Here is a 27,960-nt window from a genome sequence, read left to right as displayed (position 1 = left end):
TTTCTAAAATGGTCGGTGAAGTTCAGATGGTGGCCACCTGCAGCTGAAGCCGTTTTTAGACATGAACTCGGGAGAACATCTGTAGAATCGGGTCCAGTGCCCAACCTGCACTCATCACCAAGTAAATTTTACTTTCTTCTCCTCCTCACACAGGCATCTCGGAGACCATGGTTTTCTTGTTGAGGGCAGTCTGACGACAAGCAAATATAAAGCTGCATCTAAGTCGATACCATACAAATATGTTGTCTACCACAAAAAAAAGGGAAAATATGAGTATGAGTTCATTTACAAAATCGATTCTGTGCAGAAGACGACCAACAGATGTTTGTTTGTCAAGTCCGGACTCCTCAATGATGGTAAATATATAATTGACAGAGGCCATTTATAACGAGGATTTGAATACAGGATTTTTCATTCTCATCCTCAAATGTCTGTCTTCTGTCTTTTTTGTTAAAGGGGACTGGCATCAGTATGATGACATCATCTGTGTCGAACCAACAAAGAATGTTCTCAAACGCTTTAAAGAAACCTTTTGGCCGGAACAAAGGATGAGTCTGATTCAAGGCAGAGAGATCGCTGGGAAAATAATGCTTTCCACCATATTTGATCTTCTCAGTAGCTGGAGTGAGATCAATCTGAAAAGTTTTCTGATTCAACTGAATCAGTTCTTTGAGGTTTACGGGGACCCCTTTGTTTATGAGGAGACACATAAGAAGTGGTACTCCTTAGATTATGGAAAAGACGATGTAAGTTCATAATCTTGGCATAGTAAAATTATACATGGCTTACAAACACCCAGGTAGATTGATTACCTGTGGATTTCTCCTCTTAGGTGACGAAGATGCTGAAAGAGTTCATGCTGACGAGCCTGGTTCCTCAGTGGCTGAAGGATGGAGATGGGAAGATGCTCTACATTCACGACCCCATGAGGGCGGCTGTGATCATGCTATGTGTATGTAAGAAGCATGGTATCCGTCTAAATGAATCTGAGCTTTATAAGCTCTGCACCGTGCTTTGCCTGCCCAAACAAAGCAAAGAGGATTTCCTTCAGTACTGGGCAGATCTCTCAAAGGATGTCATTATTCTCAAAAAGTAAGTACAGAATCTTTCCCAGTCATTCATCTTCTCCAGTAAATAACTGAAAATCACTGCATATTTTACAATTTTTGTTATAGTCTCCCAGCATATTTGGAGTCTCTGATAAATGCGGTGAGAAAAGCGGGAAACCCCCGATGGATTCTGGTGCTGCCGCTCCTCCACCTCCTCAAAGGCACCACAAAGCCCTTCGAAATACCGACTTCTGGAAACGTGAAGTACGGCTCATCCTGGGCCGGTTTGCAAGGCCTTGAAATTAGTGCAGGGACACACATGAACAGTGAAGAGAGAACGTAAGAGTCCCCCTAACTTTACCAAAGTTGAGCTTACACAGTGCATTTATCTGCAGATAAGTGGGTGTTACTCTGCTCTTTTTTTTTTACCGCTCCTGTTTTTAGGGCACTTGTGAACCTGATAAAGAGCCACAGACACTTGATGGAGGTGGATGCACTTCTCACACGATCCTGCTTGTTCCTGCTGCCAGTTGATGAACTGATGGAGTGGATCGGCAACATCGACATTGAGCTTTTGGACATACTTCTTGTTTTCTTTAATAAAGCTCCTCAGGATGTTGGCTACAGTACCTCCGAGGTGAAGTGGAAACATTTGTAAATAATACATTTCGGGGTTAGAGTGCATTAAATTCAATTAATCTTGGGCTTCTGTTTTACAGGCAGTGACTGACATTCTCTCGCACATTCAAATGCAACTAATTGAAGAAAAATACAGGTGACTCGCTCTTCTAAATTTAGCTGATTTATTTTTTATTGAATTGTAAAGGCATGAAGTCACTGATTATTTGTGTTTGTCGGTAAACTGTCATTGTCTAAACACACGTTTTAAGACAAGTGATTTTGTTGTTCAGTGTTCTTGCATGGCTTTTTATGTAGACCATGAAATGACATTTAACAGAGGAGGGTTAAGACCAGGCAAATGAAAAAGACTTGTGTGGTTTCTCCCTCTGAACAGATGGTTTTAGGCACAATATCTTCAAAGCTTTAATACTGATCACCACACTGTGTTTATGAGCTAAAAAAATTAATAATTTCCATGGCACCAAAACTGACAGTTGAAAGTTTAATTTCACCAATTCATCTCCAAAAGGCATTTTGCAGTTGTTAGTAGTTTGATATATTCTTAAAAGTTCGACTTTAATCTTGAACTTTTAAATTTATTCTCCATATGCAAAATTAAAAAAAAAAGAGATTTATATCGACTTACTTCTTGAACATTTAAACTTAATACTTGAAATACAAAATGGAAAAACTAAATCTTCATCTTCTCACTTGTATTCCTTATGCCTGGCCCTAACACTCTTCTGTACATTTCTCTATGAAGGGTTGACATGTTTGTCCAAGTTGATCATTTCAATTTTGCATTCTTCTTTTTCCTCATCATAGTTATTTTACTGAGGCCTACAGGAGAGAGTGTCTTGCGACAGCAGTGAAACTGTTAGAGAAGATCTGCAGAGCAGTCAAACCAGCATCATATGGCCCGGACATCACTAATATTCCCATAGCCTGCATGAATCTGGTTGCATCAGTTTCAGACTTTGTTCATTGTAAAAAACAACAGGTATGTGAAGTCAATGTGAACGAGCCATTACCTTTTCAACCAGAATTAAGTTTTGCTGATCTCAAATATACTTGGCCTGATTATAATTCCTTTTCAGGAGACAGAGCAGCAATATGCAAAAGACTTCATCTCTCAGGCGATAACCATTATGAGAGACTGGATCAATCGCTCCTTCAGATATGGTTTGCTCAACACGTCCGTGACATCCTTGTTTCAAGTAAAGGTCACAGCGGAGATGGAAGTGAGCAGTTTTGTTATATTTTGAAAATAAAACCAAACATATAGACATATGCTCACAATGCATTTCTGTCAGAGAATACTGGTAAATTGTCCCTTTTTTGTTGGTCGTGATTTACAGATGTGGAACAACATAATTGCCGTCGACTTCAAAGATGAAGATTGCAAAGAAGAGTGGAGACAGAAGTTCACAAGGGATTTTGAGGGCAAGTACAAACAGGTACGTCATGCACGTTTTGTAAATTTCAGTAAAAGTTTAACAATTTAACATATTTAACATAATTTATGTTTTTGTGGTTTCAGGAACAAGCTGTGGATCAAATTGAATTCTACTGCACAAAAATAGAAGAACTCAGTGTTTCCCATCCACATATTTCTGCTAGTATTGAGAGGTGTGCTCTTGAGGCGGTTACATCTTTGTGCCAGGTATGAAGACTCCTCATTCTTCCTCTTGTCATACCTAACAACACTTTTATCGTGTATTCAAGAATTTGAATTTCTGGAAGTCACAAGGCCATTGCACCTCTCTAAAATATGCACATAATCCTCTTTGCTGTTTTACTTCTTATGCAGACCAAGTCTGAGGGCAAACTGTTTGAGAGGCTCAAGATAAACTGGAAGTTTGGGAAACTCCTCTCAGCCATCATCCAGAAATCATGGCCGAGGGACCGTCAAGGAAACTATGAAGAAGATGAAGAAGTGGTCCTCAGGCACCTTCTCTCCTGGAGTGCAGCCAAAGACGTTTTCAAACTACACGGTATTTCCTCACGTTAAAGAAAAAAAGATTTAGACATGGTTAAGGGAGTGATGGCCTGTCGTGATCTCAAAGTCAGTCAGGCAAAGAAGACATTGCTGTTGATTTAGACAAAACACTGACATGGAATTTCTGCCATTGCAGGGGCGGAAGAAAAGCTGATCGAGACCCTCTCTCAGGATGCCAGGGATAGATTTGCTATTGCCATATCATCCTTCACAGCCATCAACGATCAACTGGTCCATGGAAAAATTCGGATCAGTCTGCTCAACATCATTCTGGAGAAGAGAGATTTCTTCCTAGAACTGCTGAAAATCGGTAAAAAGTCTAAATAAGTTTTAAAGATTTCTCCAGACATTTGTTTTGCATTTGATGAAAGTAACCCCTGAACACGCTTATGTTCCTGTGCACTGGCCTAATAGAAATATTTACATTTGTGCGTGTGGTTTGATTTTGACAGATTGCCTCTCTGAGAATGAACAATATAAAGATACTGCCAAAATGAGGAGGCTGTTGCAATGCAGAGAAAACGAAGTGAAAGCCGTGTACCACGAGAAGAAGCTTGTGGACATGTTCTTAACAATGAGCCACAAACTTGAGGAACACATGACAGGTATTGAGTGAATCAGTCAGTTTGGTTTGATCCTAATGTTGCCACAACTTTAACACCTGCTTTTTCAAATCACACGACAGTCGATGTTGCCGACATGGAAGAGACACAACGGGTCAACGTTGACGTCAAGCCCCTGAACCTTTTCATGGAGGTTCATCCATTTGATGAACTGCCCTCTGAGATGGCTGGCGTTGTCACCTACTTCAGTCTGGGTGAAGAAATCAAAGAAATGGCGGAGACCCTGTACACCTTCAGAGACAGCTATATATTCAAAGTGTGCTGGGAGCAACAAGCCAAACTCTGGGTCACCAAAGACGTTACTTTGGATGATCCCAACGAACAGCAAGTAGCAGACATTATGGCAACACCAGAAATGATGCACGATGAAGTTTTCCTGCCTTGCTATGAAAATTACAAAGGCATCTACACTTCTCTGAAGAAAGGCAGCATAATGCTCGAGGAGGTCAACCAGCTCTTTGGAGCGTACAAGGGGAAGTATGAAGAGCTTGCGCAGGACATGGACATCATGTGCAGAGTTGATAAATCAACCGACAAAAAGTGGATCAACAGCAGGGTTCAACAGATTGAGCAGTATCACGAGCTTCATCTCGCCGTGGCTTCAGCTCAAATCATCATGATGGTTAAAGAGACGCTTCATCTGCAGGGGGACTTCGGGGTTCTCGAGACTCTCACTGAAGTTGTAAGTGGCCACATTTGAATTTTGTATATTGCACCCAAAACTCTTGTGTAAAACGTTTGTCGGCTACAAACCTCCTTCTGCACACCACATGTGTAATACGATGTATGTGTAGAGATAATGCATACACAAATTTAAATAGCAATTAGTAGAATGCATACCTCCGCCGAGGCCCAACAGTCCCTGAAACCAGATTTAAATTCACTAGATCCAGATATTTATTTGGATCTGCACCAATTTACACACACTCATAAATATCAGTCCCCTGAACATGGCTGATATTTTTTATCAAGATCCATGAATTCTTTGAGAAATCAATGAAAATGTGGAATAACCCTCGCAATGTTAAGTTTCATGTTAATCTGTCAATTTGGATTTATATAATCCTTCAAATTTACAAACGTAAATGAAAACATAACCTCCTTGGCGCAGGTAATAATCTGCTGATGATGTTGAGGTGATTAGTGAGTGTGATTTACTCAGAACTATTTTAGGAATCTTAAATTTTGTCTTCCTAATTTCAGAGTCACGCAGACTTTCAGAAAGAGCAGCTCAATCGGATCGACAACGACTTGATGCAGGCAAAGAAGGTTCTGGTGGACATCGATGAGCCGCGCAGACAGTGCCTCCGGGAGCTGGGACTCAGAGGACACTTTGTAAAATGGGTCAAGGATGCCCTTGAAGGTAAAAAGTAGTCCTTTTTTTTAATTTTAGTTGCAAAATAAAATTGTGTATAATTCTCATTCAAGCAAATTATTTATAAATGTTATTTTTTATCAGATATCAACGAGTTGAAGGTGTTTGTTGACTTGGCTTCCATCTCTGCGGGAGAGAATGATATGGACGTGGATCGCGTTGCTTGCTTCCATGATGCTGTCCTTGGCTACTCCCCGATGCTTTATGAGCTCAAACCAGACTCTGGTTTTCCCGCCTTCAAGGAGGTGCAGAAGAAGCTCTGGAAAGCTTTGGAGAACGATGGCAACCTACCGAAAAAACTGGTAAGAAGACGCCTTGCTAATATTTGTACTAATAAGCTAGAGCAGGACTTGAATTTTTGGCTTTAAAATTAAACCTTGGATATGACTTCTACCCTGAAGAAGGACTTATTGGTGATGCCAGTCATTTGGAGACACTTTGTGATGGACAAATCCCGCAGATGATTTACAATCAATATATCTAGTACACATTGATAATTGACAGTCATATGAATTTTAATGTCATACTGGCTACTTGTGTTAATGCTAACCTCATTAAACATAAATATAAAATAACACCGTATTTACGAATTTTATCTCTTGTAGCGGGACAGTGCACGACACTTGGAATGGCTGAAGACTGTGAAGGACAGCCACGGGTCAGTGGAGCTGTCGTCTCTCTCCTTGGCGTCAGCAATCAACAAAAAGGGTGTCTACCTGATCAGTGCACAAAATGTAAAAACGGTAAGTAACGAAATCAAAGTTAATTGCATCCCTTTGGTCGTACAGCACAGATGTTAACTCCGAGAACAGAGTTCCTTCAAAATGATGTATCAGAGTGTATTTCTGTTTTTTCTCAATCTAGTTGAGTCTTGACACCGCCTTGAAGCTGCAGATTGCTGAGGAGCATGATGAGGGTCAGCAGATGCGCTGGTACTCTCTTGAGGACCTGAGGGAGCTGCAGAATAAACTCATGCTGATGTCTGGGAAAGCGGATCAAGGACAGAACGATGTTGATCACTTTGCAGAGGTAAACTGAAATGTTGCACTTTTATTTAAGGCCGTTTTGTTTAGCATGGAAGCTTGAATGCTATTATATATAATAGAAATACTTGTACTTGTACTTTTATTTTGAAATAATCATGAGTAATATTTTGTGTATATATCTATGGAGGTTATCATATAGTTTATAGTGATACAGCACACATACTGTGATACTGTATAATCTGTCTGCATACAATTCATTTTTAAAGCTGTAAACTAGATTTTATTTGATGGAACATATTAATTCTGGTTTGAATATAACATGTATTACTATTGTTAGAGATTTAGCAAATTTGGTCGCTACATTATATTAAAAGATTAGTTGTTTTATAAGTACAACTGTTTTCCACCTTATGCTGAAGAATATACTGAAAGAATATACAGTACATACAAAAATGTATAAACTGCATTTGACTGTAGTTTCTTCTTTATCTTTCAGGTTTTTGCCAGTGTTCAGAGACTAGCTGAGGCATTTATTGCCCTCTACACTGCTGGGAATCCTCTGTTCAGACACTGGGAAGCACAAATCAACTGCTGTTTAAGCAGCAATGAACCCAGCATAATGATGGACTTTAACCTGGGCAGTGTTCTCGGTGCTGTCATTGTGGAGGGCTGCATCGAGGAGCAGCTCCCTGAACTTTGCAGGAAAATGGAGAAATGCCTGGACTACTGGAGGGATTTTGTGGACAAGCAGAGGTCCCAACATTACTATCTTAACTACTTCACAGCCGAACAGATCGTCTACCTGTGCAGCAAGCTGACTCAGCAAAATGTGACCAATGTGGAGGACCAAGTTCTCATGATGCTCTCCTTTGTCAAGCAAAATTGCACATCCTTCGACTTGAGGCATGTGTGGCATGCACTCCGGTATGAAATCCTCACAAAACCACAAGAGCAAAATGAGGACATTGAGTTTCAGACGTTTGTCATGGTGCCAAGTGAGCTGGGAGACTCGGACTTCATCAGCGAACTGGATCCTCTACCAAGTCTTTTGGAACAAACGAATGGTTCCCAAAAATTTGATCTGATATGGAATGCTTATATGAAAGACATGAATAATTTTCTCCCGCACGTTCTTGGTACAAACAGTCTTGGGCAATTGTTGGAGATACTGGCTAACAGAAAAGACAAGAGTGAAGAAGATGAGGGTGAAGAAGACATTACTGATGATTACATGGGTAATTTCATCAGGAGGCAGCTACCTAAAGGCTTGGTCACAGGAAAGCCTAACTTGATCATTTGCCCACAGGATGAGGTCCTGACTTCTTGCATCTCCATTTACATGAGTAGCGAATGTGAGCCACTTCCCACCTATGATGAAGTCCTCTTGTGCAACTCCTCAACACCATATGAACAGGTGGAGCTATTCCTCAGACGCTGTCTCAGCACCGGCTACAGAGGAGACAAGATATACTCTCTGCTGTATGGAGATCTGCTCACTTATGACGTGAGCTCTAAACTTGAGAGCTTCTTTCAGCGAATGAAAATGCAGAGCAGGAAAGACTACAGACTTGTCATCATCTGCAGCTCAGAGAGAGAACATGCCTACCTTCCCTCAGCCTTCAGCCAGCACAGATTGCACATAGTTCCCCAGGAGCCATTTGCAAGGATCCAGAGGTACCTCCACAGTCACTACAGCGTCCCAGCAGATCAATGCAGTGCTGCAGCTGCATTCACAGACCGACTGTGCGTTGGTGTCGTCTCATCCAAAAGGGCTGGCGTTGGTGCGTATGTATTAAATAGGCAGATTGAAATTGAGAATTGATTGTTCACATGATGACTATTCACTGCGATTACTATCAATACCACCCATAATGACCTATACTTTAAATTGCAGGTAAATCTCTCTACATCAAGAGGCTGTATGAGAAACTGAAGCACTCAACCGAAAAGCCGTCAATGAGGAAATGCATTCGCTTAATTGAACCTAAGGTGGATGAGAATGTTGTCCTTCAATCTCTGTTGGACACCCCCAAGAGGAAAGAACTCACAATGTTCCATTTCGACATCACATCATCGGTAATAATGAGTTTGACATTATTTTGGAGCTTAGAGTAGTATAACCTTTTCAATAAGATAGGCCTCAACATATCGCATATAATCTTAATGGACTGTATTTTGTCTGTGAAGGTGCAGAAAGGCCTCCATGAGTTTCTTTTCAAACTCTTGATTCTGCGCTACCTGATGGATTCTGAGGGAAGGATGTGGAAATGCAGTGACCAGCAGCTGTATGTCATGGAGATTTTAGAGCCGTCTGTTAAGTCAACCAGAAATGCTGCACGGCCGGTAAGTTCTAAAGCGTTTTGGCACTAACAGCACATTTGTTATCTGACTTTAAACCGTTTCTGACGTTGGGTTGTGCTTTTATCTCTTTTTTTTTATTACTGCTTAGGCTCAAACTGTGAACAGCACATTCGTAGACGTGTTCCCAAATATTTTCTGCCGACCACCCAAAGAGGTGCTGATGATTGAGATGAGCAAGCAAGATTATCCTAACGTTGTGAACAGTGATGACCCATTGATGGATGATAAGGAATTCAGGAGTGCAGCCTTTCAGCGGCCATATCAGTATCTCACACGATTTCATAACCACACTGATCTTGACGGGTTCAAGTATCAGGGAGTTGAAGGGTCACGTGTGGAATGTCTTCAGATGCTTCTCATGTACTGTGGCATTATGGACCCATCCTGGGCAGAACTGAGAAATTTTGCATGGTTCCTTAACTTTCAGCTGCAAGACTGTGAAACATCTGTTTTTTGTGATGCTGCTATCACTGGAGACACACTTACTGGATTCAAAACCTTTGTGGTGGACTTCATGATCCTGATGGCAAAGGACTTTGCCACGCCATCACTCAGTATCTCTGACCAGAGTCCTGGCAGACAGCAGATGGACCTCACTGGTCTCCGAGATGAAGACTTGGCTCCTTTTATGATTAGAAAGAGATGGGAAAAAGAACCACATCCATACATCTTCTTTAATGATGACCATGTGTCCATGACCTTCATTGGTTTCCATCTTCAGCTCAATGACCAAAACTCTGTCGATGCCATTGACCCTACCTCTAAAAGGGTGATAAAGTCGAATGTCATGACAAGGGTATTGTATGACGGCTTAAAACTACAGAGAGTCCCTTTCAACATCAACTTTGATAGCCTGCCAAGAGGGGAAAAAATAGAGCGACTCTGCAACGTTCTCGGTATCCAGTGGCCTCTTGACCCTGATGAAACATACGAGCTCACAACTGACAACATTCTGAAGATGCTGGCAATCCATATGCGGTTCAGGTGCGGCATCCCTGTCATTATCATGGGTGAGACAGGGTGTGGCAAGACGAGACTCATCAAATTCCTCTGTGAGCTGCGGAGGAGTGGAGTGGCCACTGAGAACATGAAGCTGGTCAAGGTCCACGGAGGGACATCTTCAGAGATGATTTACAACAAAGTCAGAGAAGCCGAAGACGTTGCTTTAATCAACAAGCAAGACTATGGATTTGACTCTGTTCTCTTTTTTGATGAGGCCAACACTACTGAGGCCATCAGCAGTATTAAGGAGGTCCTCTGTGACAGGACAGTCAAGGGAGAAAGGTTGACACGCCACAGCGGTTTGCAGATAATCGCAGCATGCAACCCTTACCGAAAGCACACAGACGAGATGATTCAGAGGCTAGAATCTGCTGGTCTTGGTTACAGAGTTAGATCTGAAGAGACAGATGAAAAGCTTGGATCGATCCCTCTCCGTCAGTTGGTGTATAGAGTGCAAGCATTGCCGCCCAGCATGATCCCTTTGGTGTGGGACTTTGGCCAGTTAAATGATCTCACAGAAAAAATATACATCCAGCAGATTGTGCAAAGAGTGGTTGAAAGTAAAACAATCCCTGAAAGTTACACCAAGTGCATCGCTGAGGTTCTTTCAGCCTCACAGCAGTATATGAGGAAAAGAAACGACGAATGCAGCTTTGTCAGCTTGAGAGATGTTGAACGCTGCATGCAGGCTTTTGTTTGGTTCTATGAAAACCACGCCATGTTGTTTGCAGAGCTTGAAGCGTTTGAGAGTAAACAAAACTCTGATAAAAATGAAAGGCGTCAGAGACAGCCTGAGGTTAGGGACACAGTTTTCTGGTCTCTAGTCATGGCAATCGGAGTGTGCTACCATGCCTGCCTAGAACATAAGGATAAATACAGACAGAAAGTCAGTAAAAGCCTGCCACCAGCATACAGCCCAGCAAAATTAATGCAGGAAATTTCACTCATGCAAGATCTACTTTTAAGTGGCGTGCCTATGGGGGATACTATTGCAAGAAACAGTGCTCTCAAAGAGAACGTCTTCATGATGGTTCTCTGCATTGAGTTAAGAATCCCTCTCTTCTTGGTTGGAAAACCTGGAAGTTCAAAATCTCTGTCTAAAACCTTGGTGGCCGATGCAATGCAAGGTCAAGCTGCTCACTCTGACCTCTACAAAAGGCTGAAACAGGTCCACTTGGTGTCCTTCCAGTGCAGCCCCCACTCAACACCAGAAGGCATCATCAATACATTCAAGCAATGTGGACGCTTTCAGGAAGGAAAGAACCTGAGTGAATACATTTCAGTTGTGGTTCTTGATGAGATTGGCCTGGCCGAGGACTCTCCAAAGATGCCACTGAAAACCCTTCACCCACTGCTAGAAGAGGGATGCATTGACGATGAGCCGCTCCCGCACAAAAAGGTGGGCTTTATCGGTATCTCCAACTGGGCTCTAGACCCTGCAAAGATGAACAGAGGCATTTTTGTCTCCCGAGGTGACCCTGATGAGAAGGAACTGATCGAAAGTGCGAAAGGCATATGCTCATCTGATGCAATGGTTTTGGAAAAGGTCAGGGATTTCTTCCAACCCTTTGCAAGAGCCTACTTGAAGATCTGCCACAAACAAGGCAAAGGGTTTTTTGGCCTACGCGACTATTACAGCTTGATTAAGATGATTTTTGCTGCTGCCAAGTCCTCTCAGCGGAAGCCAACAGCAGAGGAAACCGTGAAAGCAGTGCTGAGAAATTTCAGTGGCAGGGATGATGTGGATGCAGTTGCTGTCTTTACCAAAAGACTACAGATGGCGCCCAGCCTGGACAACATCAGTGCCATTGAGTTTGTGAGAGAAAACATTCAGGCAGTTGGACAGGAAGAAGAGTGTCGGTACTTGCTGGTGCTGACAAAAAATTATGCAGCCCTACAGATCCTGCAGCAGACCTTCTTCTCAGAAAGTTCTCAGCCCGAAATAATCTTTGGATCCAGCTTCCCAAAAGACCAAGAGTATACCCAGATCTGCCGCAACATCAACAGAGTAAAGATTTGCATGGAAACAGGTCAAATAGTTGTGCTCCTAAACTTGCAGAACCTCTATGAAAGTCTCTATGACGCTCTCAACCAATACTACGTCTGCTTGGGAGGACAGAAGTATGTCGACCTTGGACTGGGAACCCACCGTGTGAAATGCCGGGTGCACAAAGACTTTCGGCTAATTGTCGTTGAGGAAAAAGAGGTGGTGTATAAACAGTTCCCGATACCTCTCATCAACAGGCTGGAGAAACACTACCTGGACATCCACACTGTCCTCAAAGCTGAGCAGAGGAGGACGGTGGATGAATTGGAGAAATGGGTGAGAGTTTTTGTGTCCCTCAGCAGTCAAAACCTGGGTCCTACGTACAAGTACAAACCCCCAGACGTCTTCATCGGCTACCACTCAGACACGTGTGCTTCTGTGGTTCTGCAAGTGATGGAGAAGCAGAAGGAAAGTTTAGAAATCTCCGATCCAGAGAGGCGAGTTCTTGAAGAAGCTAAACTCGTACTGCTCAAATGTGCTACACCAGACTCAGTGGTGCGGTTGGACTGCACAGAGCTCCCCAAAGTAGAGAGTGAACATCTGGCCGGGGTCTACTTTGAAGAGCAAAATAACAGTTGTTTGGCTGACTACATACTTGCTCACACAAGACAGGAAGTCCATGGCTGCTCCTGCTTCACAGAGGTAACTTTTAAAGTTATTATACCATACCAGTGTTAAATATATCCTACAGTTGTTTTCACTAATTGCCATTTTAATCATAGGTGACAACATTCTCCAGACTTTTGACGTCATCTGACTTGGAACCACTGGAGCAAATGTTTCTAAGTGTCGAGCTTCTCTCACTTCAGCAGTTTGACACAGAGCTCTCCTTCCTGAAGAAAATCAGGTTTGTTGATATATTGGAGAATGTATTATTTTACACTTCATAGCAGTCATGACCCATTAATCGTGACTTGTTAATATTCTCAACAGTCAATAACTATCGGGGGGGGGGGGGGGGGGGGGGGGGGGGGGGGGGGGGTTAGTCTGCTAAGGCATGATCTCAGTCTAAAGATCAAATCCTTGTTTCCTTGCAGGAACTTCCTCACTGCTGAAAATGGAGGCAGTGACATTGGACCCTGCAACAAGATCCTCATCATCCAGTGTGATTTCGATGAAGCCTCCCACAGTGCCAACCTCATTGCATCTGCAAAGTAGGCCCAACGTTTCTCCTCTGTTGGGTAGGCAGCAATTTATGGTTTTGCCATATTGAGTTTTTCCTGTTCATTTTTAGGTATTCATCAATAAATGAAATCAACAAAATAGCTCAGGAGAGCACAGGAAGCAAGGTCTTTTTCTACTTCATCACCAGACTACCAAGGATGGAAGGCGGGACTTCCTATGTCGGCTTCCATGGAGGTAAAGCTAATAAAACTGACTAAAATAATTTTTTGTAAATCCGTGTTTTTTTCATCACATTGTTTTGTGAGTAGAGGATAATCTGACATATGCTGATACATACAGGACCCTGGAGGTCAGTTCACATCGATGACCTCAGACGATCAGAAGACATCGTTTCTGACATCAAAGTCTTGCAAAAAATGACAATCAGCCAAATGTTTGAAACGAAGCTGAGTCTGCCTGAGGGTAAGTGGTTGATAAATATTTCATAGGAATAATATCCACTACATATAATGTCTTCAAATTGAAAATAATTGATGATTTCAAATTACAAATTTCTTCTGCACAGCTATGGAAGTGGATGATATGTACAGCGGTATTGAGCAGGAGGAAGCAGAGACAAATGTGAGTATATAAATTGCAAATCTTTGCATCTTATCTCCAATAAATGTTTTTCTTAAACTGAAAAAAACTGAAAGTCATTTATATTATTGGACATGAAGTATATGCAGCAGTTGTCAGGGGCTAGTTGTTGACCTGTGTGTCCTCCTGCTGCAGGGCTGGGACAATGTTCTGGACACGACAGCATTGCTGCGGAGTTGTGTTCAGAGTGCAGTGGGCATGCTGAGGGACCAGGTGGAGAGCGGTCTCCGCAGTACTCGGAGAGTTGAGATCCTACTGACTCTTCTCAGTGACAATGACGAAAGAAATGGTAAAAAATAATAACTTCATTATGAGGTTTTCTTTGTTGATTCATTTTCTTTGTGATGTGATGTTTCATGATATCGAACTCTTGTCAGGTGAATTTCTTCAAAGTGTGAAAAGACATATTCACTCGTTGCTGGCAGTTTATGATGGCAGCACATTTTCATCCATCAAAAGCAACTGGGTGATCAAGGAGGCCTCAAACATCGATGCCTTGCAAGAAGGAGGCACCTTCAGGTGAGTGATACAATACAAAATGTGCCAACATTTGCTGATATTGATATATTCATATCTTTTTGGACAGCACCATTAACCTTTTTGGGGTCATGACAGGCACACCTTATGGAAGCGTGTTCAGGCTGTGGTCGCCCCTCTCCTGGCGCAACTCGTTTCAGTCATTGACCGTGACCTAAACTTGGACATCCTTCTAGATGGAAACTGTGGTGAATCTGTTAAGAGGCTGTGGTTAGATATCTTTGAAGATGATAAGTTTCTGGAAATCCCACACCTAACAAGAGAACACAAGTAAGTGGTGGTAATATTGTAACTTGTAAAAGATAATGGATAACTCTTATATCTCAAAATGTATAAACTTTAAATTGTTTCTTTTCACAGCTCTGAGACGAGAACCATCCTTGTACAGAACTACATTGCCCAAGACCAGAACATGAGCTGTAGCATGCCCTTCAGCTGGAGGATCAAGGACTACCTTGAGGAGCTCTGGGTTCATGCGCTTCAACACGAAGGTAATTGACTGTTCTCAGGTGCTTTCCATATTTCACCACTGTCATTTGTGTGCCTTTTTGCTCATATATCATTTCCATATGTTAGGCCACACTCAAAAAGAGTTTGATGAGTTCTTTTGGAAGACACCATTGGGACGATACATTGCGAAAGGGGACTTGGAGATGCAAACAGAGTTTTTTCAACGCTACCTTCAAGATTTCATCTCCATGACAATGAACGTGACTTGTCGGGCAGATCTGGAGGTTGTTTTTCTGTAAATTTATGTTCGTATTTTAAAACCGCATTTGTCTGTTTCTAATAATGCACACTTGTCTATTTTTACAGCTTCTGTGTTGTGCCTTAAATTGTTGTGTCAATGAGCTGCGATCAAAGAACAGTGACAGCGAAACAGTGGCATCTCTTCCATGGGTCCATGCTGCTTATCATGAGTTCCAAAACCGGCTGCAGAACCTCTCGAGAATGATCTGCATCGAGCCCCAGGTGACCCAGGAACTCCTAAGGAATCTTCATGGCAGAGATGGGGATGAACTGGTGAGCCTCTTATCAGGATTATTATCTATATTTTTGTCTTCCTCGTCTTTATGCTTTTTCAAAGACTTTTGAATTTGGTGTGCATGATTTCATGAATTCGAGTTTAAATTATTTTTGGCCATGTTTATAAAATATCTGCTGCCTGTAATGTGTAGTGATCGTATTCCTCTTGTCACCAAGGTCCACGACGTGTATGTTGCTTTTGCGTGTGTCGAGTACCTGGACCCTCGACTCCTGGACACAGATGCCCAAAGACAAGCCTGGCTCAGGCAGGTCAAAAAACGGCAGGTTCCCATTGAGTTAATCTGCTCCGAGGAGAGTGTAAGACATTATGGAGACAGGAGCAAAGCGATCGCATGTAGAGTCCAGTGAGTAATGCTTACTACACCTTCCCAGATTTTCCAAATTGCTTTAGCTGTGTATGCTGAGGTTGAGGTGTTACGCTTGTAGCTATAATGACTTGGATGGTTATTTGTGTTTCTCAGAGCCGGATGGAATCGGATATTTTCTCTCTCTCTATTTGTGGAGCACATGTTTGGCAGCGAGGATGTCGAGAAGAAGCTCACACCTCTAGTTTTGGAGCACACAAGAAGGCTTGGCGAGGTTGGTTGTTTCTCTCTACTGATTCAGTGAATTATCCAAAAACTGCTTTCTCAATGACCTCAATTATTCCTCCATCCATCATGAAATCTATCTCTTCTGTCAAGATGCTGGAAAAAAATTCAGACCTCAAAACTCAGGAGTCATTTGAGGCTGTTATTGGTTTGCTCAAATCCTGCAAAGATGGAGCCAGTGAACGCATCTTCAGGTAGAAATTCACTCTTCTAACTTTTGCACTTTATCAGAATCTCCTCTACTGTACTTTCTTTCAATCTGTTATTTCTGTTGTATTCAGGTTTGGTCTTCCAATGTGCCCGGTGTGTATGGGACACCCCCTCGATCCACTCTGCCTCCCATGTGACCACATCTATTGTGTAGCCTGTATCAAACAGTGGCTGGGCCCTGGTCAGATGTACTGTCCCCTCTGCATGCAGCCCGTCGAAGACAACTTTCCCATGATTCCTTCAGAGGCCACAAGGTTGGTAATTGCATGTGGATTAGAGACGGATAAAATAATGCTTGTTTGGTTTGTTCCTCATAAAACAGCATAAAAACTCATGATCGGGTTTCCATGCTCAAACAAATAATTTCATGTTCTGTGTAGGATCCTCGTCAACCAACGTGCTCAATTCAGGAAGCAGTGCAACGCCTTCTTCGTAGACCTGGTGTCTACTGTGTGCTTCAAGGACAACTCTCCCCCCTGTTCTGCTGTCATACGTCATTTGCTGTCCTTTCTCATGGTGGAAGGCAACACTGTTCCCATTCTCAAAAGCAGCAGAGGTAGGTCACTCTTCTAAACCTGGTCACTATGTTTATGTACATACAACTATGTATCTGCTATTAAATATTCTTCGGTCCTAAATATCCTTTGTTTGTTGTTTTCGACAGATAATCGCCAAATTCTGACAAAGGTGCTCTCTCCTTTTGATGACTATGTGGATAAAAATCCAGTGGTTCGATCAGTGGTGCTCAAACTGCTCCTGAAATACAGGTAAGTTGCTGTGGTTGCACATTATGCACAGATTTCATATTTAACTCCGCCACAGAGGTTATGAGTTGTTTGTTTGTTTGTTTATCTGTTAGTTAGCAGGAATATGCTAAACTTGATGAACTTGTCATTTTTCTTTTCACTTTCTTTAACATTATGAAATAAGGCTTTTTTTTGTTTTGCGGACTAGTATTTATGAGTCTGTGCAATTTGGGTGGGAACCAAATAAAGATCTGGTTCTTGTGAATTTAAATGTGGTTTCATAAGAGGACTGTGGAGGTATGCGCTTTCAAGATTTTTAATGAGCTGCCCTGTTTTTCAAGCTTTGATGAAGTCAAAGGTTACCTGCAGCAGCATCTGATGGCGATTGAGCAGAGCAACATCTTAGAGGAGACGGACAAAACAGAACTTTACTGCTTGTACATGAACTGCTTGGAGGTATGCAAGAATTCCAATTTGACTCTGGTATTGCAGCTTGTTACACGGTGATACAGCTTGTGTTTACTTTTGACCCCTTTCCTTTCTACAGGATTCCATGTTAGAGAGGTTGCAGTTCAGGTCAATTGCAGACCAGCAGGTGTGTCTGCAAAATGAAAGTGCCTTTCTGACTGACTACCTGCAAGCACACGGTCAGTCTGCTGAAACAGCCACGGTGGAGTATCTGCAGCAGATGGCCAGAGTGCGTATGGACCTGGATATGGCTGCCCGCCTCATCATAGAAAAGCTCAGATCCAAAGGTGTGTCACTGGGATGAAATGTCAGGAGTAGTTTCCTACGTAAACGTGTCAGGTGTCAACTTGCTTGTTTGTGTTTAAATTACTCTTCTTTCTCTGTTAATTTTAAACTTCCCAGAGTCCCAGAACGTTGATCAAAGTGGCACCACAGCCTTCCTGACCAGTGTGATGCACCTGTGTAAGCGAAGTAGAAACGATTGGTATCGTATCTACTTGATCCGTAAGATCTGCAGCCAACACGGAGTGGAGCTTGTCCTGAAACTCCTCCAAATGGATCAACAGCACTGGCTCTTCCCCGAGGAAGCTCTGCAAAAGGTTTGGATATCCACAATATAGTCATCAGTGTTACTGCCCCATTGAAGGCTGAATCATTTTCCAAATGTAACGATAGTAATTAACAACTGTTGCATTTCAACCAGAGAGAAAAAGCCACCGCGATAGACCGGTATCTTGTGTGTGGAGAAGACTACAAGACAATCAGAAATGCTCTTGCAAAGGGATTGATGGAGGGCAAAGTGGCCGGACTGGATGAGACTTGTGAGGTAATGTCGCATCACTTTCTCATTACTTACTCACAGTCATATCTCGGGACTCAAGACTCTCTTTTGCGTTGTCTTCCTAGGGGTGCAGATGTTTGCCACAGTTGAAAACAGTTTATCTTCTGCTGGCGCTGTACAGAGAAGTCACCGCTCTCTACGGAGAAGCCAATGTTTGCTTCCACCCGAAGCCTGAGGTAGGTCCCTACACTGAGACCCAGTGAGCGGCTCTGATCCGACATGTTTTGTTTGTTTTTAACACAAAACACATTTGTTCTCCTGAGAGTAACTAGACCAAAACCAACCAAAGACAAGTGTGAACTGATTTGATTTCCTCATTCTGTACAGTGCTGCCATGTCCACATGCTGTTTTAAAGTTACTGAAACTGACAATTACTTTATTACATCTTTGTCACCACAGCTATTAGAAGTCCTAGCGTCCTACATTCAGACCTCCAAATTCCTTGGCAGCCCAGCGGTGAAGCTGTTTGCCTTGGCTCTGGTGAACAACCAACTCGGGCACTTGACTGTTCGTCCTCGGGCCTCTAGCATCCAGTATGTGCTGGTGGAGTTGACCATTCACCTGGCTGCTGTCTTGCTCTGTGGGAACCAGGGGATCTTAGCCCCTCTCCAGCAACTTAGCACAACACCTGCCAACATGCAGGTATGTATAATGTAAGCTGCTTTCGCTGTTGCCAACTTTTCCTTCTCTGAAGTGAGTTGCATGTTTTTTTGTTGTGTGTTGGATACAGGCCGCCTTCTTGCCCAGCATGCCGGAGGACATGTTAGCAGTGGCTCGACAAGCTCTGCAAACGGAACCACTGCAGTGGTACTGTAAGTGAAAAACAAAAGAATTACACCATTGAACATGTGAAATATGTCAGTTGAAAATGCTATTACAGCCGAACACTCATTTTTTATTTACTTTCACCATAGATTGTCCAAATGGTCACCCCTCCACCATCGGAGAGGTATGTTCTGTTCAGTCTGACTCAGAAGTCTGTGAGTTTTCCCAGTATATTTGTCATTCTTCTTTTGATTTGACTTTCCTCCTATTTATTCCTCTCTAGTGTGGCCGGCCCATGCAAACAAGTCGCTGTTTGGACTGCAATGCTGTGATTGGAGGAAACAACCACATCAATGCGCCAGGATTTCAAGTTGCTCAAATTCAGTAAGAGGCCGATAAGTTAACAATTTAAGAGGAAAAATGTAATAAAGATGACAATTGATTATAGCTTGTTTTATTGTTGTTTGGATTTATTTATGCGTTTTCTTCTGACAGGGGTGACCGTACCCAGACGGGCCACATCCTTGGTGACCCAAGTCGCAGGGACAATCCAGATATGCTGGACACGAAGAGCATTTCCCCTTTTCCCTTCAACATTGTGCGCATGCTAACTCACATGGCCATGCTGCTTGGCGCCTGCAACCACCCACAGGTAAATAATAAGTACAGTTTCAATGCAGATCATTCTACCTCGCAGCATCTTCTCAAGTGTTTTAAAGGAACACTCGTAGGAGACTTTAACTTGTGTGTCCTCAATACAAATCCCATCATTCTACTCATATTGCGTTGTTGATATGCTGCTCAGAGGAGGGAGTATGACCAGTTAGTTACTGTGCTTGCTTTTCTAGTCCATCTCTGCCATCATCAAGCCAACAGTCGCTGACCCGGGAGCTTTTCTACTCGCCCACTTGCGGAAGGACATGGATCATCTTATCAGATCTCTGGGCAAAGGGACAGACGACACGATCAGCACTGTTCACCTGCTCATCGACAGCCTCCTGGAACCTCATCAGCAAAAATGTAAAGAACAACTTAACTGAAAGCTGCAACATCATAAAACCACTATGAAACTATTACTAACATACCAAGATAAAGATATCTGAATCTATGTGGTCCCTCTAGAGGCAACTAAATACCAAGATCTGTTGACCTTTCCTTGCTGTGTATTATATCTTCTGTTCACTGTTGCATGTGGGACAGTGACAGAAGAGGAGACAAGTGAAAGTGTGCCCTCTAGTGATCAGAAACTGTACGGGGCCATTTTGTAATTCAAGTCTAACAGGAGATGTCAAGAGTGTGTAACGTTTAAGTCATTTGAAGTCATTCATGTAAACAAATGTAGAATTTCTAGGTCCCAGTTGTCCTTTGCAATGTTACTTGTAGTTTTGCAAATAATCCAAGCGGATATGGTGATGTTACTACTCTGGTAACGTCCAGATTTAAAGTATTACTTTCCACTGTTAAAATCCGCTGGTCTCCTGTTTCAGGGCCTGTTCCCTACGACAATCATCTCACCACCAAAGAGGCTAGAAATGGATGGGAGGTGGAAGTGAGCAATGCCATCATCATACCTCAACTGAAGGTAGAAATGTTTTTTTTTTTTCTTCTAAAAGGGAATAAATAAAGCAAACAGGATAATATCAGTAAATAATTCATCTTGTTTGTGAGAGATCTGCATATAACATGTTGTTTTCCTCTGTCGTCATCTCCTCCTCAGGACTTAGCTAAACGGCTGAATGATGTGAACGAATTCATCCGGGCTGACTCCCGCGTCTCCGCCAATCCAGTCATGAAGCTCATGTTCGGCGATCCTCGTCTCTTCCTGGCCTCACTTCCCTCAAATTCTCTGATCCATGTTTCCGCAGTGTGGAGCTGCAGGGAGAAAGTGTCTCTGCTCACCCTCTCTTATATTGTAGAGCAGAACGAAGGCAAAGACACCCTGCCTGTGCTCTGGAGATTTCTGCATAAGGTAAGAAAACAGTGGCCAAATGCACGTCCACTTTTAAAAGACAGCAAAAGAATCCTGTGTCCTGCTGATAGAAAAGTGGTTTATATTCTGAATAAAATACTTTATTTTGAAGAGGATGCATAGTAATGTATTGCATAATGGCTATAGAATTTGTAAAATCAAGATTTATTAAAAGACTAGTGTCAAACATTATATACTCAAATAATTATTATTTAGTACATTATTAAAAGAAACCTAAAAACTTGTTTAGCTTAGTAATGGAGATTGTGTGTAAATTGTAATGGAGTATTACAGTCCCTTAAAGGGGAAAGAAATACAGCGATTTTGAGGAATAATCGTCATCATTTTATCTTGTTGAGTTATTCTTTAGTACAGGTTTCACTAATACACAAAATACTTCATCTTTTGGCACAGCAGTGTCACATTTTCCGTATCAGGACTTTGAAAAGATTAAGGAGGAAACATGACTATTCTGAAGAAAGAACCACACAGGCTGAGTGGAAATTGCCTCTTTTGTGGAGGAGGAAATGTTTGGTCGTGGTCGACTGCGAGATTATGTTTGGTTCCATCTGCGCGATGCTCAAGGAGGTTTCATAGTTTCTCAAGAAACAATGAGATTGGTTCAAGATTTTGGATCCAGGGGTGAAACACAGGTTCCTCTTGCTGCTTATTTGTGAAACATATTACAACTTTTTCTTGTTAAATTAAAACTTTATTCTCAAAATATTATGAGTTTTTCCATTAAATTACGAATGAATTCATAATTAGTTTTCTTCCATATGGCCCTTATCCTCTGTCGTACATATTTAATTCGTGTTAAATAATAACAAATACAAATAAAAAAACTAACCACTGGGATCATACAGTTAAATTTCTGTGGCTTCAGTTATTTCGGCACAACACAGTTACACAACACATTTTTGCGATCAACCATTAAACGAGCCACTATCTTTTATTTTGTCTTTAGGAAGCAGAGCTGCGGCTGGTGAAACACCTTCCTGACGTCCTCACGCTGCAGAGGGATCTGGTCAAGAAGTTTCAGAACATCACTGAGCTGACTTTTGGCTCCATTGCCGATTTCCTCCACAGTCAGAAAGCAGGTAATGAAACTAACTGTCTGCACCAGTGCTTCTCAGCGTTTTCAACCGTATGACTCATTTACACAAGAGATGCACAGTTCCACACAACTCCTAATTACCGCTTTCTCGGAAATGTCATAGTAAAATAGCTGGCAACACACGGCTTAAAGAGCCGCCTGCCAAGGAGTGAGTTGTTTTAACCTGGGAGGAGACAGTGATTGAGTGGTCTTGAAGGAGCGATCTCTTCCACACGTGCGAGCCACTCGAGTGAACAACTTGTGTTTTCTCTTTGTTTGTTTCTTTATGTTTTACTGTCAGTTGACCTGTGTACATTTCGAAGGACATTTACAGTTTCTTCATATGTGCAGTTGCGCTGAAAACCTGGTATGACAAACACATCAAAATCTTCTTGACGACCTGGAATCAGCTCAGAGTGTCCTTGGCAACCAACGGTAAATATAAACACCAACACGCCACTTCCTGTTCAACAAACACTGCTCTGTCCTGCTTTGGGCTCTAATGAAACTTGGATTAAAAATGTCCAGGTGAGATTAAGATCCCGGCCGAGTTCTGCGAGAAGGACCTGGACCTCAACAGTGACTTTAAGGTGCTGTTACCACGGCGACAGGGCCCGGGGCTGTGCTCTACGGCACTTGTCAGCTACCTCATCGCCCTCCACAATGAGCTGGTGTACTGTGTGGACAAACACACTGGAGAGGAGACCAGGTGGGGGCGCTCATGCCACATTTATCTCACTTGTACATGTTTGACTGTAGAAATACAGCTTGTGAACTTCTTCCCTGGATGGAATATTAGTGTATTGGTTTAACTGAGATTGCTAAAAGGAGGGTGAGATAATTTGTGGATTTTTAAATGCATAGCAAGAAAGAAAGAACAGAACATGTCAGTTTGCAGCTTTACTATAATAAGGAGACACTGTCTCTTGGGTGACCGGTGTGTGTATCTCCTCCACAGCTACAAAGTGAGCCCTGCAGATCTGACGGAGCTGCATGTGATTCGGTATGAGCTGGAGAAAGACCTGATGCCCCTGGTTCTCTCCAACACCCAGTACAGCATCGAGAGAGGCCAGGAGACGATTCATGAGTACGACCTGCCCAAGATCCAGCAGCAGATTGTGTCCCGCTTCCTGCTGGGAAAACCTCTCATCACTCTCAATGTGAGCAAATGACAAGCAGAAGTAAAGTACTGTGTCATTTCCCCCCCCCCCGAAAATCGTGCAAAATTTGTGAAGACACTATTTTCCTTTTTTTTCTCCTTTACCACAGGGTATCCCAACACTGGTGAACAGACATGACCGCAACTATGAGATTATCCTGAAGGATGTAAAAACCAAAGTAAAGCAAGTAAGTCTGGATTTCCCAGTAGCCCACTGGAGCTGCCATTTCTCTCATATGACCCCATGTTGCTGGAGCTAGCCCCTCGTGAGTGTCTACAATCTGTGTCTGTGTGCCGACAGGATTCTCTTCAGACTCTCACCCTGTTCGCCGTGGCTGGCGAGCTCCACTCCTACAGCGAGGTGTGTGAGGCCTTGTCCAAGCTGGAGGTGGCCCTCGGCTTTCTTGCCATGACTGGGGGAGAACCGCAAATGCAGCTGTCTTGCTACCTGGAGGACGTTCTGCAGATGGGAAACCAGTTGGCCCCACACATCCTCAAGGTCGGCCTAACGGAGGCATTTTTTTTTCTCTTTCATATCTTCCTCTCGCTTCCACACAATAACCAGTCTGGACAGTTTTGTTACTCCCTGAGTATTTTATTTGTCAATCAACAAGGTCTTAATTTGTGTGGGTCTTTTTTATGCACTGAACAAACAACTTACTTCTCTCCCTGTTTGGCCTGCAGGCCCTGAGTGTGTGCTGTCTGAAGCACTGTGTGGCGCTGTGGCAGCTGCTGGCTTCACTCAAATCGGAAAATATGCTGCGGCTGAAGAGGGTAAAGCATCACACTGCTGCCAACATACAGATACAGATGATAATAATATTTATAGTAGCAGTAGTAGAGATCTATGACTTAATGATGCATTTTAGCCAATATGGGTGGCTTAATGGATACTTATTTATTTCTTCCTTCCCTGTGTTCTTCAGGATCCATTTGTTGGAGTCTCAGAACAGTACAAACAGGCTCTGGGCGAGGACGAGCACAGGCTTCTGACTGGCTTCTTCTCTAAGAGCAGCGCTGACACTTTCCTGCTGGAGATGCACGAGTTCCTGGTGCTGGTTCTTAAAAAGCCTGACGCACCTGACACCTACAGGCCTGACTGGGGGTAAAACCAAATGTTGCTTATTCATTTAGTTGCAATCCACTGACCCCGTTTTCAGTTACAGATAAAGTGATGCTCAGGTCTGAGATTTAGAGAAACTAGTTGCAAAATGGATGTGTTTTTTTCCCCCAAATTTAGGCTAAAACTTTATACTTATAATTATACTAATTTATACAAATGTATTTTGTTTGATTAGACTTTATAACAAAGATAATTTCTATCCTGTGAACCTATAAAGACACAGAGTTGAAACATTATACCTCGGTTAATAACGTAAGGTGCCAGGCATTCAATCAATATATGTTTTAATTAATTTAAACGTACAATATTTAACTTCAGTCTCTAGAGGTCTCTTCATTAAACATTGAGGCTGTTATATTTTGTTACTAGTGTGTGTTTGTGTATCGTAATTTGTATTATCACTATCTGATCACGGATTTTAAGGTCATGGTTTGTCTGTTAAAGCTTAAAGATGACCCTGGTGACCTACATGGAGCGGAAAGACATGGACATTCCCCCTGAAGTGGAGGAGCTCTTCCCAGACGAGATTCTCCTCTCCCACTATGTGGAAGCCTGGAAGTTCATCGTCGCCTTCAAGCAGGAGATTGGCCAGAGGCAGTGACGTGGGTTGACTTGGTTTCTGCCTTCTTAATTGAGTTGTCATTGAATCCCTCGGACGAGCGTTTACCATCATGACAAACTCACAGGTTTGAAGATGACTGTGTGATATAATCAGTATCTTACACACATTTATGCAGGGATGTGCCTTTCAGTAGGAGCACTAATATTAAACTTCATGGTGCCACATGTGTATATTTTACATGCTCACTTATAGGAAACTTTCAACTGTTCCTTTTTGGACTTTCTCCTTTTCTATTGTTTTCTTTTTTTCCTACATGTACAGAGACTCTGTTCATTCCTAAAGTCTTTGCTTGCACTTTACACACTTGTACTGTGAATTTGTCTGTCACGATGAGGCGGAAAGAATCAGAATTCTACTCAGGTACAAAATGTGGAAACTTAATCACTCGATCTTTTCACGTCCCTTAATTCAACGTTTTTTTGTGTTGTCATTTTCATTTGTTCTTTGTATCATTGTCTTGTCGTGTTATGTTGTGTCGCCATGTAAACGTTGCACTTTCTTCCACTTTTTAGATTTGCTGACTTTAAAGATTATAAAAACAAAAACACCGTTGAAATCAGATATTTGTTCATTTCGATTTCATTGACACTTAATAATGATGAGCATCCATTGAAAAAAGATGTTAAAATATATATTTCTTACAATAAAGTATTGATGTCGACTTTGTGTGCTTGGCTGCGTTTTTTTGTATCATTGGATAATACATAAATACTCCTGTAACCAGCGCATATTACTAATTTATTTATCAGATTATTTGTTAAAATGATATATCAGCATGGGCCTGTGTACTGTGTGTTTTTGCTGTGCTGTAAATGCTCTCTGCTGCCGTCGTAGACAAACTGGATCATTTCCTATGTCGACTATAAATTCGAATCAATTAGTTAAAAATCTTCTTCTTATAATTCCCATCGTGGTGTGGATACAGTTGTTATTCAGTAGATTCTCAGCAGTGTTACTGCTGTATGTCACGGGTAAATTGCTCAGTATTTACATGTTACATCACTGCCGAACGCCAACAGAGGCTGTCCATGATGGAGGGCTCAGGAAGTGGCTGCCCGCCTAAGGTTACGTGACTTTCTGACCCTCTGTTGGTGGGAGCGCAATGTGTTTCAGATCAGGCTGATGGAAATGATAAGGACAAGACTGCCGCTGGACGGCTCCTTAATTCGATTTCCTCTATACCACAGCAGTGTTTAGCACAACAATGACAAATGGAAGCATGCGCCTTTTAAAGTAAACCATGCCAGCGACCACCCTCTGGGACTCTGCAGAAGGAGTAAATGATATCCATAAGAGAAGTCATAGTCTATGGGCGGTACGGTGGTTAGCACTGTCCCAGAAGGTTCCCAGATCGAGTTCCGGTTCAACCGGGGGCTTGGCATGTTCGCCCAGTGTCTGTTTGCGTTTTCTCTGGTTAGTCCGGCTTCCTCCCACAGTCCAAAGACGTGCAGATTGGGGTTAAGTTTGATTGGAGACTCTGAATTGATCATAGGTGTGAATGTGAAAGTGAATGGTTTGTTTGTCTCTGTGATACATGGCGACCTCTCCAGGTTGCAAGGTCAGCTGGATTGGCTCCAGCTTCCCCTGTGACCCTCAAAGGATAAGTGGTATAGATAGTAGATGGATGGATAGTCGTAGACCATTTCCCTCAAACACCTTAAAAGTTTTACTCGCTTGCACGATGATACATCTCATTATGACCATCGGACAGATCCGTAGACCTTTTCCATTTCAAGAGGCTGAAAACCAACGCCGCCCGTCAGCACATTCCACCGGGGCTAAGGTGATGCTGATGCCCCGGCCTCGGCGCTCATTAGCAAGTGTGGAAGTACTGTACATGTGGTTAATAAACACACACTAATGGGTCATGAGGCGTGATTTGCGAGACTCAGTCCTGTACAACAAGCCTCAGTGAGCAAGCTCAATCACTTTTGCTTCCACTTCTGTAGGCTTCAAAGCCAACGGTACAAAAGGAGGGAAACAACGAGGCCAAATTCTTTCTCCTGCTCACTGTTTTGTTTTGTTTTATTTGTCTTTGTCTCTTGATGAGGAGGAATTAGGGGCAAAATTGCCGTGCATCATGGCTCACACTTAATGATATTCATGCATGATGGACACTCGGGTTGGGATCAGCTGAGCCGCAGTATGTTGGCTGTGTCTTCAGAACTTTCAGTGCATTGTTAAAGAAGTCTGCTCCGAACATTTCCAAAGAGAATTAGTCTGTAGGACAATTCCAGTTCAGACTATGTGGTCTACTCCTCCTCAAACCTGTTGCACCTTCAGGGACCACTTGATCGTCATTACTGTGCAAAGTGACTAAGCAGGACTTCACTCAAAAAAACGTGTTAAAATAACTGAGACTAACTCAAAACCGATGTAAAAGTCGTTATTTTTAAATTATCTGGATTTGTTTTAAAGCACATTTAAAACAAAATCAGTTTCCCCGGTGGTCTAATGGTTGAAGACAAGCTTGATTTGAATGTGGCCAGTAAATCTGGTAATCCCAGTTTTGATCCACATGGTTCCTGTTGCTCTCTCTTCTCTGACCTGTTATGAAAAATGCAAATCATTTCACAAAACAAGAATTAAAAAATCCAGCAATGTCAAATCTAGGTCAGCAATGTGAATCAGTTCCCTTCTCGTTATATTTGTCCTGAGCCGCTCCTGTGTATCTTTTTACCTTCGAGAGACGCCCTATGAACTTTTCCAATTCCCTTAGAATAATATAAAGTTCACCTTCGCACTGTCACTGCGCCTTGATCTGTGGAGGAGCAATTCAGACTTTAACCCTTCGCAAAACAGCCTCAGATATTCATCAACTTTACACCTCGGGGATCCGATATCGTTTCGCAGGCGCCGTCGCCAGCCAGTCGCTCTCGGGCCAAGAGGGAGCTAAGATTTTAATGATTGCAGCATGAAATCAGTGCTCTGTAATACCCCTGAGACCCCCGGCAAGCAC

General features: G+C 42.5%; 1 protein-coding gene across 6 annotated transcripts in view; it reads left to right on the top strand.

Moving 5' to 3' along the window:
• Nucleotides 1-25,665, top strand: part of rnf213a (ring finger protein 213a) — a 30,654-nt gene extending 4,989 nt beyond the window's left edge. For 3 of the 6 annotated variants that reach the window (XM_034592313.1, XM_034592311.1, XM_034592310.1), the window contains exons 7-67: nt 154-356; nt 457-746; nt 833-1,091; nt 1,172-1,388; nt 1,494-1,686; nt 1,769-1,824; nt 2,496-2,670; nt 2,768-2,911; nt 3,029-3,127; nt 3,211-3,333; nt 3,481-3,664; nt 3,806-3,979; nt 4,122-4,274; nt 4,355-4,974; nt 5,496-5,655; nt 5,752-5,969; nt 6,273-6,410; nt 6,532-6,696; nt 7,150-8,434; nt 8,548-8,729; nt 8,841-8,996; nt 9,103-12,705; nt 12,786-12,910; nt 13,101-13,217; nt 13,298-13,422; nt 13,528-13,650; nt 13,754-13,809; nt 13,963-14,116; nt 14,205-14,346; nt 14,443-14,634; nt 14,725-14,855; nt 14,941-15,098; nt 15,181-15,387; nt 15,568-15,755; nt 15,873-15,990; nt 16,095-16,195; nt 16,283-16,465; nt 16,592-16,767; nt 16,876-16,978; nt 17,299-17,413; nt 17,505-17,712; nt 17,828-18,024; nt 18,129-18,251; nt 18,332-18,442; nt 18,667-18,909; nt 18,998-19,079; nt 19,182-19,216; nt 19,316-19,416; nt 19,528-19,684; nt 19,881-20,052; nt 20,520-20,614; nt 20,750-21,001; nt 21,969-22,101; nt 22,449-22,532; nt 22,626-22,806; nt 23,056-23,257; nt 23,367-23,444; nt 23,558-23,755; nt 23,941-24,030; nt 24,183-24,361; nt 24,824-25,665. In XM_034592313.1, the coding sequence (XP_034448204.1) occupies nt 154-356; nt 457-746; nt 833-1,091; nt 1,172-1,388; nt 1,494-1,686; nt 1,769-1,824; nt 2,496-2,670; nt 2,768-2,911; nt 3,029-3,127; nt 3,211-3,333; nt 3,481-3,664; nt 3,806-3,979; nt 4,122-4,274; nt 4,355-4,974; nt 5,496-5,655; nt 5,752-5,969; nt 6,273-6,410; nt 6,532-6,696; nt 7,150-8,434; nt 8,548-8,729; nt 8,841-8,996; nt 9,103-12,705; nt 12,786-12,910; nt 13,101-13,217; nt 13,298-13,422; nt 13,528-13,650; nt 13,754-13,809; nt 13,963-14,116; nt 14,205-14,346; nt 14,443-14,634; nt 14,725-14,855; nt 14,941-15,098; nt 15,181-15,387; nt 15,568-15,755; nt 15,873-15,990; nt 16,095-16,195; nt 16,283-16,465; nt 16,592-16,767; nt 16,876-16,978; nt 17,299-17,413; nt 17,505-17,712; nt 17,828-18,024; nt 18,129-18,251; nt 18,332-18,442; nt 18,667-18,909; nt 18,998-19,079; nt 19,182-19,216; nt 19,316-19,416; nt 19,528-19,684; nt 19,881-20,052; nt 20,520-20,614; nt 20,750-21,001; nt 21,969-22,101; nt 22,449-22,532; nt 22,626-22,806; nt 23,056-23,257; nt 23,367-23,444; nt 23,558-23,755; nt 23,941-24,030; nt 24,183-24,361; nt 24,824-24,980 (14,389 nt within the window). In that variant the 3' untranslated portion in view covers nt 24,981-25,665. Of the gene's footprint in view, nt 1-153; nt 357-456; nt 747-832; nt 1,093-1,171; nt 1,389-1,493; nt 1,687-1,768; nt 1,825-2,495; nt 2,671-2,767; nt 2,912-3,028; nt 3,128-3,210; nt 3,334-3,480; nt 3,665-3,805; nt 3,980-4,121; nt 4,275-4,354; nt 4,975-5,495; nt 5,656-5,751; nt 5,970-6,272; nt 6,411-6,531; nt 6,697-7,149; nt 8,435-8,547; nt 8,730-8,840; nt 8,997-9,102; nt 12,706-12,785; nt 12,911-13,100; nt 13,218-13,297; nt 13,423-13,527; nt 13,651-13,753; nt 13,810-13,962; nt 14,117-14,204; nt 14,347-14,442; nt 14,635-14,724; nt 14,856-14,940; nt 15,099-15,180; nt 15,388-15,567; nt 15,756-15,872; nt 15,991-16,094; nt 16,196-16,282; nt 16,466-16,591; nt 16,768-16,875; nt 16,979-17,298; nt 17,414-17,504; nt 17,713-17,827; nt 18,025-18,128; nt 18,252-18,331; nt 18,443-18,666; nt 18,910-18,997; nt 19,080-19,181; nt 19,217-19,315; nt 19,417-19,527; nt 19,685-19,880; nt 20,053-20,519; nt 20,615-20,749; nt 21,002-21,968; nt 22,102-22,448; nt 22,533-22,625; nt 22,807-23,055; nt 23,258-23,366; nt 23,445-23,557; nt 23,756-23,940; nt 24,031-24,182; nt 24,362-24,823 lie in introns of all 6 variants that reach the window. The other 3 variants (XM_034592315.1, XM_034592314.1, XM_034592316.1) reach the window with 2 other exon arrangements.
• Nucleotides 25,666-27,960: the final 2,295 nt, after the last annotated feature.

Source organism: Hippoglossus hippoglossus, chromosome 8, assembly GCF_009819705.1.
Source record: "Hippoglossus hippoglossus isolate fHipHip1 chromosome 8, fHipHip1.pri, whole genome shotgun sequence".
NCBI classification, from domain to species: domain Eukaryota; kingdom Metazoa; phylum Chordata; class Actinopteri; order Pleuronectiformes; family Pleuronectidae; genus Hippoglossus; species Hippoglossus hippoglossus.
Note: the sequence above shows the minus strand (reverse complement) of the source record. Positions and strands in the feature narration are given on the sequence as shown.